Here is a 16,157-nt window from a genome sequence, read left to right on the forward strand (position 1 = left end):
ACTTTTAGTTTCAGCTTCTGATTATGCCTCAAATGGCTTTTTATGGTGTTATTTGATGTATCATGCATTTGTATTTGTTGTGTACTGTGAATGTACTGTGTACACTGTTTGTTGTCTGCAGGAGTTGATTTTGGTGGCAGATGAGTTTCCTCACTGGGGATTAGTAAAGCTTTTTAATGTAATCTTTAACAGCATCCCAACTTTTTAGGGATGAAAGTAAATGCAAGTAAATATTCTTACTGTTCTGATGGATTATTTTTTACATTTTTGCCACTTGGAGAAAGGATCTGAATCCTACTTGTATCTCTGCTCAAGTCAGCTGAATAGTGGAGTTGCATGTCCACTGAACAGTAAACAGTGAGGTACGCACACGCTCTAGTGGTAGAAAATGAGAACAGCCTGTGAGAGCAGGAGCTACACTAGGATGGAAACCAGTTTAGCCCAGTACCGAACTAAATTATCATTTTAAGGCAGTGGTGCTTCACCAGAGAAATTGCATTTGAAATATTCCCACTAAAAGAAGCACAGCCTACACAGTTGTGAAAGTTTTCACCCATAACTACAAGATATGAATACTTAAAGACAATTTTTACGACCATTTTCAAACGCACTCTTGAGTTTTAGATTTTAGATGTATTTACCACCGTTCCTGACAACACGTTTCTGTATGGCATGAAAATCAGACAGCACACTCCTGACACCTGCTTCTACTGGTTGTCATCAGTCCTGGAACCCATCAGCTATCGGTCTGACAACGAGAGGAAGAAAATTTCTGCACACATATGCAGATATGTTTTAAGAGATTAGTTTGCCCTACAAAGTAACACAAAGTCTGCATTCATTTTGTGTTACATTGTAGTTCTTCAGGGACTATTGGTTACTTATGAGGGACAAAGGGTGGTGCAAAAAGGGGGAGGCATATCAAATAATTTTTTTTTAGTGCTGGGGAGGGACTTATGTTTTTTATTTTCATTGAGGGTAAGGGCATAGAAATATAAATGGTTGTAATTTGTATTTATTTATTTTGCCACAGATGTTTACAGAAAAAATGCCTTTAAAACCTGTAGGCAGGTTAAGAAGGCATGTTTTCTTAAAAAAAAAAACAACTACATTATTTATCATAGCCAGAAACTGTAAAAACAAATATTGGATTTACAAATTTCTGAAGGTTCTTCGACACATTATGTGCCACAAACACCTCCATCAGAAAAAAACAAAACAAAACAAAACAAAAAAATCCCAGTTTACAAATGATATTTCACCAAAATCACTTCATTCTATGTCTTATTTAAAATCTGGCAAATATTAAAAGCTTACACTAATTAACCTGCTTCAAGACAAGAGTGAAGAACTGAGGCTTTTTTAAACCAAAGAATTTGTCTTTAACTTTCAAACATCAAGGGTAAGTTTTTAAAAATCTAATGTTTAATTTATGGTGGAGGACGAGTCATGCATTTTCTGCCACTCAGGGAGGCTCACAGAAAAACATCTGTAGTTTTGGGGAGGGTAAAAAAAACACCAAAAAACTAAGTCATACCTTACCCACCTCTCTCCTCTGATAAGTAAAGAACAGTCCCTTAGTAATGCTGTTAATTACAGCCTGATTTGAAGAATCTGTGCTGCATCACCTCACAGCACACGTACAACTATGTATTTTTATGAGTAGATGCCCCCTTTTGTGTGTACACACTCCTGCCAACAGTTTCAGAATGTTCCACTGATCAACTGGTGGCAGTATCATGCCAAGATAAGCTACAATGTGCCAGCACAGATAGGGAGAAAGAAGACTGCAGGCTACCAACATAATAATGAGTTTCAATACAGATACTTATTTCAGCTTTGCAAATGTTTTATAAGAAAGAAAATGCACTCAACATGTTTGTTAAGGATGTACACAGTGTGTCTTAAAGCGTAATACTGACTGTAAAAGCGACAGGATTGACTGATTGTTCAGTCTGATGTATCATACAGCTCCATCAAGTCACACTGGTTTTCCCTGTAAGGTACAGAAACAGCTCTGGCTGCACACAGAAGTCAATGACTGTGTTTACATTCACAAATATTGTTTTTGTTCTTATTCCAAAAAAAAGACAATTTTCTTAGAAAGCTGTTTAAATGGCTAATGAAGTATTATATTCCACTAATATTTCTGTTTATATGCAGCTGTGCATACACAGATTAACCTGCTCTAAACATGTCATTTATCTCATAATATGGAGAAGTGGAACAGCTTCAGCTTGTGTCATTTTGAGTTGGGTGGTGGACTTGTTGGACCGTGCAAACACAGCTTTCCTTTCATTCCTTCAACCACCTTCTTAAAGTAATTGTGACATTAGTGCAGATCCTAAAGTGCTTGTTTCTTTTTCTGATCAGTAATGTCAGCTTTTCTTTGGACGTGTCTCCACCCTTGCACTGCAAACTGTCGGCTAGATGGTTTGTGACACACAGAGCTGACCGTAAACAGAAGAGGTCTTGTGTCACAAACTGCAGTAAAAACCCAAATTGAGAAACATTTCAAATGTGTTGTACACATGCCCAAAAAATTCTATCAAACCCTGAATATCACCACGTCCCTCATCTTCACTGGAAAAAGGTACATTTGGAATATCCACATTCAGAATACTGCCATGTTCAGTGTAAAAGTGGACTGTTGTTAAGTACAGAACAAAGATGCATGACCAGGATTCATCCAAGGCGTGTAATCTATTAAATTGATCAAATGCAATTAAATGTATAAACCAGATATGTTAAAGAAAAGCAAAATGCAAATGTTTTCCAGGGAATTTAAGTCTTTTATTAGAATGTCAACCTTATTCTAATGACAGGAATCAATAAAACCAGAAGGGCATTTCTACAGAGGAATATTTTCTGTCTGACTCATGGAAAGCCCAGAGCATCACATCCATCTTCTTTCCTTGCTTGTTTTTTCTGTTTTTAAATATACATGAGTAGCAGCAGCCCTGCACTCTGCAGAGCAGCAGGAGCTGAGGACATAAATATAGAAAACTGCTGTGTGCGCTGTAGAAGTTGGGGTTCAGATGTGTCGGCTGGAGGCTTCGGCTCAGTGGGGGTGGAGGGAGGGCGAGGTTACTCTGTGAGGCCGAGCTTCTTCTTCAGGGACTCTGGCATCTCGGGGGGAGGGGGGCGGGGCAGGCGGAAGTAGACCTTGACGGAGTCGTAGATGAACCACTGCAGGGCGGTCAGAGTACCGATCATGATGATACGGGCAACCAGACCCTTCCACACACCTGCACAGGACACAAACACATCAGGTTCAGACTCACTGCTGAGCTCACTGTAAACTCAGAAGTTCAGACTACAAGCTGCACAGCACTGGGAGCACTTCACCACTTAAGGATAATGTTATGAGGTTAATAAAACCTCTTTGAAATTAAAGACTCTGCATGTCATTCAACTTATTAATGGAGGACACCTGACTGTGTGTCATCAATTAGTCGACTTGTGGTAACAGTTTTCAGAGTTGGAGGAAAAAAGAAACAAAAAGAACCCCCTAAAGTTTTAGAATGTTGTCCACCTCACAACCTGACAACAGGGGTGAGAATATGGATCAATTTACAGAAAAACTAAAAAACACGTCTATCTTGGTTAATACATTCAATTTAACAAAGGACAAATCAATATACTTCATATCAATGACAAAAACATTGTGAATCCAGCATCACACAGTGGTCCTGTGCACATGGCATGAAGGCAGTGCTGCCACAGTACAGTATAATCTGACAATTTACAAATCCATACATCAAGCCAGAGGCTGACACTTTCAGGAATCCTGTGGGTCATAGGATTTCCATGGGATGGGATGGGATGGGATGGGATTCAATTTCACCATTGATCACATGGCAGGACAGGAAAACAAGTCAATGGGAGCAGGCAAGATGGGAATCATAATAATACTGAGCTAGCAATTGTGAAGCTAGCAACTATTAGCTGGTTTCCACAGAGCATAGCAAGTGTGAGCCCATGTTGTTTTAATCAGATAATATCATGAGTGAGATGCTAATGTTGTAATAATGTGGTAATTCCAATAATGTGTCAGTATCAAGTGAATAAGCTCAGTACTATTTATTTCCTACATGGTTGTAGCCGTTAGAATCAGAATAAGGTTAATTACCAAGCAGGGTTTCACGTACAAGTAATCTCTGCATGTTTAATGTTTTCATTGTATGTTAATTGTATGCAATAAACATACAATAAGTAATTAAATTATTAAATTAAAAAATACAAAAATACAAAAAACTACTTTAAGAATATTGTGACAAATATGTACTATAAAGCTGCTTAGGCCGTTAGGTTAATAGTTACTTCAGCATTAAACTACACTGTATAGTTTATGGAATATGCTAGACCTGTATTTATGCACATGCAGTTCCAATATGAATAAACACTATTTTTTGTTATCAAAAATCACAACATGGAAACTAGCTGGGATGGGGGATATTCTCCCGGGATCATAAAAGTTGTGGATCACCACAACTTTTATGATACTCAAGATGCAATATTATTGCGATTTTAAACATTTTGCTATATGCTGCGTATTGTGATAACACACATTTTGATATACTGCAATTTATTACAATTTTATCAACTAAATTATGTCCTTAAAAAGGAAAACTTGGGCAACATCTGTTTTATCTGATAACTTCTCAATGCTTTCATCTCACTTCAGTCATATTTACTGCGGGAAAATGTATCTAAAGGACTGAAAATGCAATTGATTTGATTCTATTAGGCTTCCAAAGTTAAATTTGTATTCAACAAACTTTTTTTTAATGAAAACCATCAATACCTCACATCTGTGTAGCAACATAATACTGACATGCAAAATATCCCAATACTCTGCTCTATCAGCTTCCCCCACTCCTAATGAGAATCCACTCCTGTGACACCCTTTTCATCACTACACAGCCCCACCTTCTAATATAAACTAACACAAGTTCTCTTATCATGGACTCAAATAATCAATGACAACAATATCTATTATTTCATTACATTCATCCTTAGTTCAGTTTTTATGATGTATTGTGGCTGCTTGTTAGTTACAACATGCTACAGTGTTTCCATTACAGTGACATCAACACAGCATTAAGTTTGTCAGCTGCTCTTAGAGGCCGTTTACACATGGTCGGCTATTCTCAAACGGACATTTCACCGTCTCCGTTTTCAAAAAGATCTTCGTTTACAATTACCCGTGTATATATACACACAAGAGCATGCCAAACCTGTAGGTGGCAGTGTAACGAGAAGCTCAAGCCTTCCATGTATCCATTGTCACCATAGCAGCATAGGTCGCACTTTCGACACAGGCGCAAGTTCTGGCGCAAGTTCTGGCGCATACTGTGATGTCGGCTGCCTATAACTCCATTTATTTCAGTTTACATGCAAACGCGCAACCGGAGTTTTCCAAAATCTCCACTCTGGCCGGAGTTTTTAGAAAGACTTGTTTTCAGAGGAGAAATCTGTTTGCGTGTAAACCAAGGGCACAAACTAAGGAAGATGTCTCCGTTTATCAAAATCACAGCGTACGTGTATACGGCCTCTTAGACCAGCAGCATGTCCGTCCCCCAGGCTTGCAGCAGTGGGAGCTCCCTGTCTGTAGATGACAGGGTTGCCAGTGTTGCGGTGGGCTGGGGGACAGGTAGACTGTTCTCACACGCCAATGACTCAAGCACCTCCAACTGTACAGCCAGCAAGCTGCCGAGGGGCTGTGCTCAGAGCACAGCGCCCTCCAGAGGTGGATCTAAGGAGCGTGTTAATCAAAGCCTTATGCTGCACTATGCTGCTGCTTAAGTTACAGTAAACTGGTGTTGTTACAGACCTTTGGGTCCCAGCCTCTTGAGGACCTGGACAGCAGTGCTACCACTCTCCTTGTTCAGCACAGACACCACAGAGTCAGCAGGGTGAGACACGATGGCACAGAACACACCAGCTGCACACAGAGCAAACAAAAAACACATCAGAGAACTGGAGTCTGCAGCTGTGCAACTCCCCTATCTATACAGTCATACTTAACACAGGTTTAATGATACATTATTGAAACTCATAACATTGCTTATGTGCTTACACAAGAAATATTTGAATATTGCTGGAAAATGTCAAATTTGTGATGATTTCATCACATCCTCATTGTTACAGCATTATTAACTGATTACTTTTCTAGCTTTAATGAGCATCATGATTTGTAGTGACCTTGTCAGATGATCTGTTACTCACCAATGTAACCAGCCACAAAGGTGACCACCAGCTGCTCAGGTTTGCTGCACTCACTGCGGGGCTTGGGAACAATATACTTATAGAGCATCTCCACAGTGCGCTCAAAGCAGGCAAACTTCATCATGGTGTAGGGAATCTGCCTCATCCACAGGGGAACCACACCCTTATAGAAACTGGAGTGAAAGGAAGGAGGAGATGTGAGCTCACAAGGAGTATGAAGTGTCACATATCTACATATTCATGCATCACCATTCTCATACAGATGTCAGAGATGTATGTTTATTTAAAAAAAAAAAAAAAAAAAAAAAAGGGAAGCCATAGGTTCACTCGGAGTCTTTATATGGGCATCAGATTTTTGTGTTCCTTGTAGCCACCTCTATGGACCAGTCTTCCCAACTTTTTCTCCCCAAAACTGCCTTCCTTTAGGGCAATGGTTCTCAACTGGTCCCCCATGGGGTCCAGATTTCTCCTTTGTCATTAGTTCAAGGTCCACACAGTTTAATACATTCAGTGTCGTACTTGTTTTTGGCGATATTGTTGATCAAGTTCGCTGTCTGTCAAGTCGCTGTCCCTTAGTCACTTACTTTACAGCAGGAAATGGCACTTCAAAGTAAAAACTTTGTGCCAGAAATGTACTGTTCTTAAAAATAAAGTGTGCTTTTTTTCAAACTTCACACATTTGAAAGCCACTTGCAGTCCATTCTGAATGGACCCACATTTAATTTCAGAAGAATACATTATGTTTGTGTAAGTTACATTTTATTAGGAGATAAATTAAAACCAAACTTTGATAACCTGAAAAATACCACCCAACCACCCACATTCTTCAATGCTTTTGTTTTATAAACTATGTGAACTGTGTCCGTCCCCCAGGCTTGCAGCAGTGGGAGCTCCCTGTCTGTAGATGACAGGGTTGCCAGTGTTGCGGTGGGCTGGGGGACAGGTAGACTGTTCTCACACGCCAATGACTCAAGCACCTCCAACTGTACAGCCAGCAAGCTGCCGAGGGGCTGTGCTCAGAGCAAAGCGCCCTCCAGAGGTGGATCTAAGGAGCGTGTTGTCATCAGAAATCCATTTTCTATTCATCCATTTTTCAACTACTAATTCAACCATTCCTGTATCTGAATAATGTGGCAGCCGCTCAAAATAACTTACCCACAGTGACTGAAAGCAAAACAGAATGTTGAGGAATTGTAAGAAGGTATTAGACTTACGCCCAGAGTCCCTCCTCTGCAAACATTTTGGGGACACACTGTCTGAGGGTGTTGGCGTAGCCTGGCTGTGTCTGAATACGAACTTTGACAGCCTCCATGGGAGCCAGGGCAATGTCTGCGAAGAACTCTGCACTGGCTGAGGCAGCCAGGTACAGCGATGTCCTCCACAGGTAGGCGTTCTCCTGTGGGGTGAAACCACACAACAAATGGTCAGACAGGTTAGGTGACAGACATATCACTCAGGTCCTCCCCTTTGTCACCCAGCAGCAGGTAAAAACAGTTTTTTTTTTAAAAAAGCAATACTTCTGGCATAATACAGCCTCCAGGCAGTGTTACGACCATAACCTACATACAGCCTTCTGGCTCCATGCAGGTTATGGCCATACTAACAACCCCTCTGATTTACTATGATGACTTTTTCAGACACTGGCCTTAGTAGGTCAGCTTGTGACTCGTGCCCAGAATAGTTACGAGTCAACGTGAACTCAGGGCAACACTTTATCAGATAGTGTCTTAGTTATAAAGTTCACTTTGGACATCAAATGTAATATTAGTAACTCCAAATGGATGTAGAAGCCTGGTGGTCTTCTTGTAGAGAGAATGAAGCAACCTTCAGCTCTTAAATGTTCCACTGTCTCTAAACAGTTGCAGTCTAGAGCCCTTACATTTCTTATCAATATAAGGAGCTGTATCTTATTTTAGTTAAGCTTATGGCAGTAAAGAAGTAATGAAAATTTCAGGTTTTTTAGAGCCAAAAGTATAAATATGTTTCTTTACTTAAAATCACCAAAAGGAACACAAGTAGAAACGGTAAATTGCTTAGAGATATATCAGTGAGAGTACCGATTGGTAAGTGTTAGCACCAATTAAAAAACAAATGTACTAGGGATGGGTCACGATTTTCAAATAGTCGTTTTATTTTTGAAAAATCGATTTTTTAATGCGACTATTACTATTCGCCGTCTTATCCCCCCCCTGTATTAGACATGCAATTCAGCTCCTAACCGCACGAGGGCTATTCGAAAAATTGTCGAATAGTTGCCACGATTTTCGAATAGCGTTTTTGCTTGTGTTGCACATCCCTAAAATGTACCCATCTCTGTAACTGCAGTCTGGTGGAAACCGAATGTGATCCAACAGTTGAGCTGCTTAATGGCAAATCTAAACAACTGTAAAGGCTCTTGATTCTAACAGTTTCAAGTCATGTCACAGTTTTTACCCTTCTTTTCACTCAAAGGATTTTAAACATCGGATGTCTAAATCCTAAACAAGCTGTGTTAATGTTAGTGGCTGCTTGGCTTGCAGTTCAAACTGGTTTGATATTACATCCAACACCGGACTGCAGAATTTTACTGCTAGGTGTCGCACTTGACTCTGCAGCAGCTCCTGAGTGGAACATAATGACAACTTGTCCTACATTGAGTATCAAGGATCACGTCACATCATGTAACGTGGGAGCTCTCTCTCCACATTGAATCCATTAAATATGTGCTTCCGTTACATGATGTAGAGAAACCATGTACCTATCAGCTGCGCTCAAGATAAGACTGGAGACAGAAACCACATAAAAGATGGGCGAGTAGCTATCTAGCTGTTTTTGCACTGTTGTACATTTTAAATAGAAAATATAATATTTATTGGAAATGATGATGGTATCAGGACTCACCTCTCCCAGCAAGTCACTGTAGATGACCTTGAACACTTCGTAGAAGCCAAACTTGCACAGTCCCTGCATGGAGTAGCCGATGAAGGTGGGAGCCCAGCCCTTTGCCAGGCCTCTGACACCATCTTCCCTAACTGTCACTGCAAAGCCGTTGCCAATGCTCTTGTATTTATCAGGGTTTACCTGAGGAGGAGAATTAAAGCTGATGAAGAATGTCATTGAATTATTTGCAACTCTTGGATCTGGTGTCTGGGGCAGATACGTGTAGGCTTATAGGATGGCTAGTCATGAACATGTGCCAATACTTGAAAATATAGTGATTTTCTTGTTTGTGCTGCCAAGGATGCAGTTTCCCTAACTGTTAAATATATTTGCCCTGTAAGTACTTCTTTCTAAACAGCAATTTAGACATTTGAAACTATATTAGCTGAACAGATTTATTAAAGTCATGATGACTCGAAATTCCACCATCAAATTGGGTGCCACGCCTACAAAAGTGTGGTGTAAGAGTGAATTTTTTGTGTGTAACATTTTCTTCCAGTGATTCTGTACTACTTGTTTTTAACTCACTGGGACAAAACTCCAAAAGTTTCCAATTCAAAGCATTTAATTGTTAAATAGGAACTATCTTCTGAACAACTAGGCTACTTTGTGATTTAAAATTGAAATTTAGAAAAACTTCTTAAGTAAAATTTTAAGTATGAATTAACAGTGCCATGAGGCTAGCAACACCAAAATACTGAATAGGGTTTCTTTTGCACAACAAATAGCAAGTTCACTGTTAATTATTTAAGTCATTTCAATGTTGTGCGCAACTACCATTATAGTGATGATCTTACATGACGCCATGGGGCTGAGAGGTTGGAAGAGCTGCTGGCTACATGCTGCTACTGTGTGGTTCAGCTTCCATACAAACCTGCAAGCGGCACTTGACAAGGTCGAGGGGCACCACTGCTGTGTGTGTGAGGCCGCAGCTCAGGATACCCCCAAAGCCACACAGGGCATAGTACTTTTGGGAGCCAAACTCACAGCTGAACTCTGTGGTAGAAGGGAGGGGACACACAACATACATGCAACATGCAGGGTCACATGCAACACAGGACAAAAATCAACACCAAAACAGAGTCACAAATGGGAGACCTGTCACCACTGAAAGAAAACCGCCAAACTTTTTTTGAGGCCAGTTTTCTCATGTCCTAACTGGACTGTTTGAATTCAGTGCCAGGACTCTCCCATTACAGATGACTCTGCCACTAACATGCCACCATTTATTAGGATCACACACCAACGGTTGGTAAAATAATTTTACAAAGTGATTTCAGTATGAAAATTTCATGGACTTAGTGGTGTTTTGCAAGTTTGGCCATTTACTAGAAAAGCAGGCCACAAGTTCCTAGACTTGTTTCTTACCTTACATGCAGCCACATATTTCATTTCACCTCAGTAAACTATGCAACTTAGTTTACTTGAAACTTGACACAAATACCTAATCTGTAATTTTTCCACATTGTTAAGGCAACAATGGCTGCCTAAAAGGAAGAAATCAGCACAAGTTCAAGGGACTGGTAGTAAATGGGCTAAAAATGCAAATCACCACTATGTTCCTACAAATTTGTGATTTAACAATTTATCAAGAAATAAACCTAAGGCTGAGATAAAAGATTACCAGCAATGAATGCATATTTTAATTTTTTCCACACAAATAATATAATAGAAAATAAATATAAATATGAATAACTGTATTGAAGCAAATGTACTTTTTACCAGACAATCATCCCTGACAGTACAATGTTAATCAGTCAGTGTGTTAATGAATATCAATGACTGTCTGATAACATCTGCATTAATTTGCGTCATATCTCATAGGTCATTTATACATTCAGGCAATCCAGAAAGACACCTTGATGCTGTCAAGTAGCACCGTCAACACACAGTACATATTCTCCCTCAGGTCTGACACTCCTGACCTTCACCTACAAAAGTCCTCTACTGTGGAGTGAGTGGGGGCGGCGAGGTGGGTGGAAATCATTGAACACATAGGAACACTGGTGCAAAATCATGCAACCATGTTAGGATCACTCCCACACATTAGATTTATGGGAATCAATACACAATGACAAAAGAAACAACCTACAGCTGGGCTGATGGTATTTCTCCCATGCAAATTGGTGCGTTTTCAAAGGAACACACAAAAAAGAAAAACCATTCATGGGTGGATGGGTCACGACGTTTAAAAAAAACAAGGCGCCGAGCCACAGAAGACAGACCTGCATTCTGCATTTGACCAGATCGAGGGGAACAACAGCTGTGTGTGTGGTGCCACAGCTCAGAATCCCACCAAAGCCACACAGGACGAAATACTTCTGAGAGCCGAACTCACAACTGTCTCCTTTTGAAGAAACACAGGTGAAACTTTAAGAGCAGGGCATCTTTGAGTTTAGAAAGGATGACACTTTGTTTGAGTCTTGAGATGTCTAACTGGCTAGAGTTAGAAACATGCTATCTGTGCTTTCAAACCAGCTAGATGTCTGACAAGCTACAAGCTGTACTAGGAAGGTAACTTATTATTTGACTTGCCCTTGTGTGACAGGTTTAAACCTGCCTAACAGCCACTGTTTAGTCTGAAAACAAAGCCATGTAAGCTCTTTAATATGCTCTCCAAACTTGACAAATTTCATCCACTCCCAAGATGCAAACACAATTAAGATGCATCACTCTCTCGTGAGATAGCTGTGTTGTTACAATAAAGCCAAACTTATAAATGCACTGAACAAACACTAAAGAAAGGAAATGCATTATGAAATAAGTACTGACTTTGTTCCACAACCTGGTATTTTCATGTGATAAATGCTTGACTGAAAGCACAGCCCTGTGTATTCTGAGGCAGAGCAACATAATATCTCTTTAAGAAATGGTTGGGCATAGACTGCCTTAATACCAGGAGGTCAAGAAATTGCAGACTTGTGGCTGAAGCCTGTGGAGCACTGAAAACTTAACAGAACATTTGTGGGGCTCCTTGTTGGCTTTTGACACTTGACACATAGCAGCATAACTGTTGAATAATTAATTCAAATAGTGTTGAGATAGCGCTTTAACAACGTGTGGTAAATATTTCAAGATGGGACATTATGTTCTGGTCAACCCCTGAGCAGCCAACAGTCAGGGGTCACTGCTATTTCTTTACTAGTCTGTAGTTCTGCATATTATTTCCTAGCAGTAATAAACAGTTTCACTCATGTTGCATCCACCGTTAACAAGAAACTACGACATGTCAAGTACAGTTTGCTGCAGTGCAAACTCAAGATACCACTTTGTCCTTCCTTGTCCTCCACGGGCAGCTTGTATGCAGCAAAGGCCTAGCGGCTAACTGCCTCAGCAATCATATCCTTAATCATTTGTAGCCATTTAAAGATTTAACGATAACACACAACTCGTACACTGGGTATTTTACATGACTATACACGTATTTTCACTGAATTACGCAATGAAGTTGGCCGCAACCCGGCGAATCTGGTCGGCTAAGCTAATGCAGCTAACGCTAGCCCTTTAGCCAGCCTACGGACTCTGCGCCAGGGTTACCTTCTGCGGTGGCGGCTGCTGCCAGTCTGCGGGTGCTCTGTCCATGAAGGCTCTGTTGGGGCTCTTCCACTTTCTGGAGGGAGAACAGGGGAGCGCTAAACGGGTTGGCCCGGGCCAGCTGCGTCAAAGAGGTCGGGTACATGGTGGTGTCCTGCCTGCTGGCGGAGCTGCGCTGCAATGAGCAACAAGTTAGCTGAGTGTTAGCTTGAGCTAAGCTGCCGATGTGACTCTCTCTCACACACACACTGACACCTGAACCAAGGGATGCCATGTCACGTGCCTGTTAGCTTAACGTCTGAATGACCGCCGACAGGAAATACTTAGCTAGCTTATTGAATGAAAACACAGCTAACGCTAAGCTACACTAATAAGCACACAACGGCTATGTAAACTCCCGGGCCGTGGTTGTAACACCCAGCTGGAACACTGTGTGCCCACACATTCATGTAACCGTATTCCCCTTGTCCTTTTCTAGCATAGCGGATGCTAAAATGCTATGCTACATTACGTGCTAAGCTAACTTGACCGCTCCACAAGGAGCAAGGTCTCCTTAACAGAAGAGGTAAAAGTCGCATGAACAAAACCGCTAACAGAAGCCACGATTAAGTTAACCATTTCCTCCATTAAGACGTGGTTGTGTTATATTTCATATGTAGTGTTTTAAATGAATAAGTGCACTCACTCTCTCAGTGTCTTAAGATGGCGACTCCGCTTAGCTGCAACCGGCTGCTCGGAGAGGCCGAATGACCTCGCGGTAAACCGATTTGTCCTTTCGTGACGTCACCGAGAAGCCTGGGTGGGTCCTTCAGCCTCTCTGTCCTGTAGGAAAACGCCGCAGAGCTGCCAATCAACATCTCTGGTCCAATCGCACATTAGATCTATGATAAATTAAGGCGGTGCTTGTAGGAACTTGCAATGGAATTCTTTGAACAAAGGTTAAAGTGTACACGTGTAGCAGTCAAAAAATAGGGGAGAGATGTGTGTGTGACGGAGAATGACACCCAGATGACAAACTGTGAGAGGAACACAAATTGGATTACCTGTTAGCAGCTGTCTCTATTCTTGTCCTCAGTAATAAGGCTGAGAGTGAAGCCCCCTCTAGAGGTGATTACTTAGTGACGTCACCGCACACCTGGTTACACGTGAGGTGTGGTTAGTAGCATGAGAATGTCCAAATCCCTGGAGCGTCACCTTTCGAGGGGATTTATTTTGAGAGTGCTTGCTTTTTTTCCTATGTGATGTCCAAATCCCTGCCAAGATTTCACGTATTTCTGGTAGATTTTGATTTGTACATAAATACTTTCAAACTAACACAAAATAAGAAAAATGACTATACGCTGCAATACCTTAGTGACTTGTCATTAATTGATCTCGAGTAAAAGGGAATTTACTCTGCCTTATACTCTTTACTTCTCTTTTCTTTGTTTTAATTTTCATTTTGCAATAATCCTGACAAGACTTGATGTACCCTACATTATATTGATGTAATTATGTGTTCTATTACGTGCCAAATGTCTGCATGTGCCATACACATTGTTTGTATGACCTGAAATTTGAAATTAAAAAAAAAGAAAAGAAAAAAAGGTGTGGTTAGTAGCCTATGAGGTGGAGGATGGGTAAATTCAGTGTCACAGCATGAGTGGAGTGGAGCTCCCTCTTCTCTTCAAAGGAAATGTCATTATGTTTTTTGTCATTCAGAAACAAATAAAATTGCTGACGGTAGACAAAAGACTACCGTCAGCAATTTTATTTGCTGACTGTAGACACAGACAAAGTCTGGAAAATGGCCAAGTTTCACCTTTTCTTAAAACAGAGGTGAGACCAAGTCATTGTTTTGCAAGTTACAAGTAGGTCTCAAGTCTTTGCAAATAAGTCCCAAGTCCAGTACCAAGTCAAGTCTGACAAGTCCTAAGCCCTGAACTTTGAATTTCGAGTGCTGAACAAGTCATAATGTGCTCTTCACCGTATGTAATGCCATTATAACAAGAGTAATAATTTAATTTACAAAAATCAATTTACAAAAGCCTGAATGCTTTTTAAAATGTATGTTTTTTGTTAACAAGATTGTTAAAGTTACTAAGCTGTTAAGCTAATGCATTAGCTTGCTAACTATGTATATATTAACATCGGCTTACTATTCTTTGTGCAACTTCAAATGTTGTACGAAGTTGGACGTTGCTGCGTCTGTCTGTAATTTTTGATCCACACTTTTGCATACTGCTATTTGTTTGTTCTTGATCACCATGTAGTTTTTATACGCAAACAAAATTATCTTTGGCGGGCCTATCACTTTTCCAACTATTCCAACGATTGGATGTTGTGACGTTGGCTCATACAAAGTGGATCTCGGGAATTAAATGTGGACTTCTTGGAAGTGATTAACGTTAACATTAGATGACAGGAAAATAGGTAAATGAATTAATTAGTGGAACATTTTAAATAGCATACTTTTTAATCTTTGGCCTTGGAGGAGGGTATCAGGTGTTTTCAAGTCAATCAGCTCAAGTCCAAGTGAAGTCACAAGACATTGGTGTTAATTCCAAGTCAGGTTGCAAGTCTCTTTCAATTTTGTCGAGTCCAAAGTCATCAAATTTGTGACTCGAGTCTGACTTGAGTCCAAGTCATGTGACCTGAGTCCACACCCTTGTCTTAGGGTGTTTTCACACTTGGTTCTTTTCAAATGAACCAAACTCAGTCCTCTTTAAGTGGACCAAAAAGTGGACCGACAGAAAAGGGACTCAGTTCTTCTTGAGTTCACATTGTCAGTTCATATGAAAGAGGACTCAGATCTCTCTTTGGTCCACTTCAGCTCTGGTGGAGTCTCAGTCCTCTTTCTCACACTTTAGCCTATAATATATATTGATGTTGTTTTGTTTTTACTTTGATGTGGCACTGCAGTGCGGTTATGTACTTAAAAATGGAGGAAAAACTTAGCATTTCTGTGCGTTGCGGACAGTTGCTGTTTGATGTTTTCCTCGTTCCATATCTGAAGGAGTGCAGTTGTTCCATCATCAGACCAAAGTGCTCCTTGTCCACTGGTCGCGCTGTCGTTACCTGTGGCCATTTTGTTCCATTTTGTCTATTATGCGTCCCACTGAAATAGCGTATGATCTGTCTACGGCAAGCCTGGAGGGCTACAATACAATAACAAAAAGGCAAAGTGGAGCGTTTTGTGTTCACAATGCACAGGTGAAGCGAACCGAAACCTGAGTCACAGGTCTGAGTCCGCTTAGAGGGCTGAAAAGGACCAAGTGTGAAAACACCCTTATAGCGTCATGTGGGCCTGACGAAGCCCATCTGGAGATTCAGAATAAACTTTCCGTAGATGGATGCCTCTTGGACTGGAACACACACCTTTGTTGTGGCTGTGTGCAAACGGTGGTCTTTCAATTACAGTTAACATTGACATTAGATAACAAACACTTTTCTTGATGATGACACATTAAAATCTGTTTTGTATTGTTTACAGG

The 16,157-nt window shown here is 40.6% G+C and overlaps 1 protein-coding gene and 2 non-coding genes across 5 annotated transcripts; all 3 read right to left on the reverse strand.

The window, feature by feature from the left end:
- Positions 1 to 2,771: 2,771 nt before the first annotated feature.
- On the reverse strand, positions 2,772 to 13,522 carry slc25a3a (solute carrier family 25 member 3a). Of its 3 annotated transcripts, none has more exons than XM_049566466.1 (8): positions 13,370 to 13,522; positions 12,688 to 12,859; positions 10,025 to 10,146; positions 9,112 to 9,291; positions 7,446 to 7,627; positions 6,232 to 6,404; positions 5,837 to 5,947; positions 2,772 to 3,248 (listed from the first exon to the last, which is right to left on the reverse strand). In XM_049566466.1, the coding sequence occupies exons 2-8, from the start codon at positions 12,827 to 12,829 to the stop codon at positions 3,088 to 3,090; spliced, it is 1,071 nt and encodes a 356-aa protein (XP_049422423.1). In that variant the 5' UTR covers positions 12,830 to 12,859; positions 13,370 to 13,522; the 3' UTR covers positions 2,772 to 3,087. The 3 variants fall into 3 exon arrangements, with proteins under 3 accessions (XP_049422423.1, XP_049422422.1, XP_049422424.1); XM_049566465.1 differs by lacking the exon at positions 10,025 to 10,146 and adding an exon at positions 11,376 to 11,497 and having other exon boundaries at positions 13,370 to 13,506; XM_049566467.1 differs by having other exon boundaries at positions 12,688 to 12,854; positions 13,370 to 13,490.
- LOC125883254 (small nucleolar RNA SNORA53) lies at positions 5,571 to 5,772 on the reverse strand. Its single transcript, XR_007448480.1, has one exon. It is a non-coding gene; the product is annotated as a small nucleolar RNA SNORA53 (small nucleolar RNA).
- On the reverse strand, positions 7,089 to 7,290 carry LOC125883255 (small nucleolar RNA SNORA53). Its single transcript, XR_007448481.1, has one exon. It is a non-coding gene; the product is annotated as a small nucleolar RNA SNORA53 (small nucleolar RNA).
- Positions 13,523 to 16,157: the final 2,635 nt, after the last annotated feature.

The sequence above is a fragment of the Epinephelus fuscoguttatus genome, linkage group LG22, assembly GCF_011397635.1.
Source record: "Epinephelus fuscoguttatus linkage group LG22, E.fuscoguttatus.final_Chr_v1".
Classification (NCBI taxonomy): domain Eukaryota; kingdom Metazoa; phylum Chordata; class Actinopteri; order Perciformes; family Serranidae; genus Epinephelus; species Epinephelus fuscoguttatus.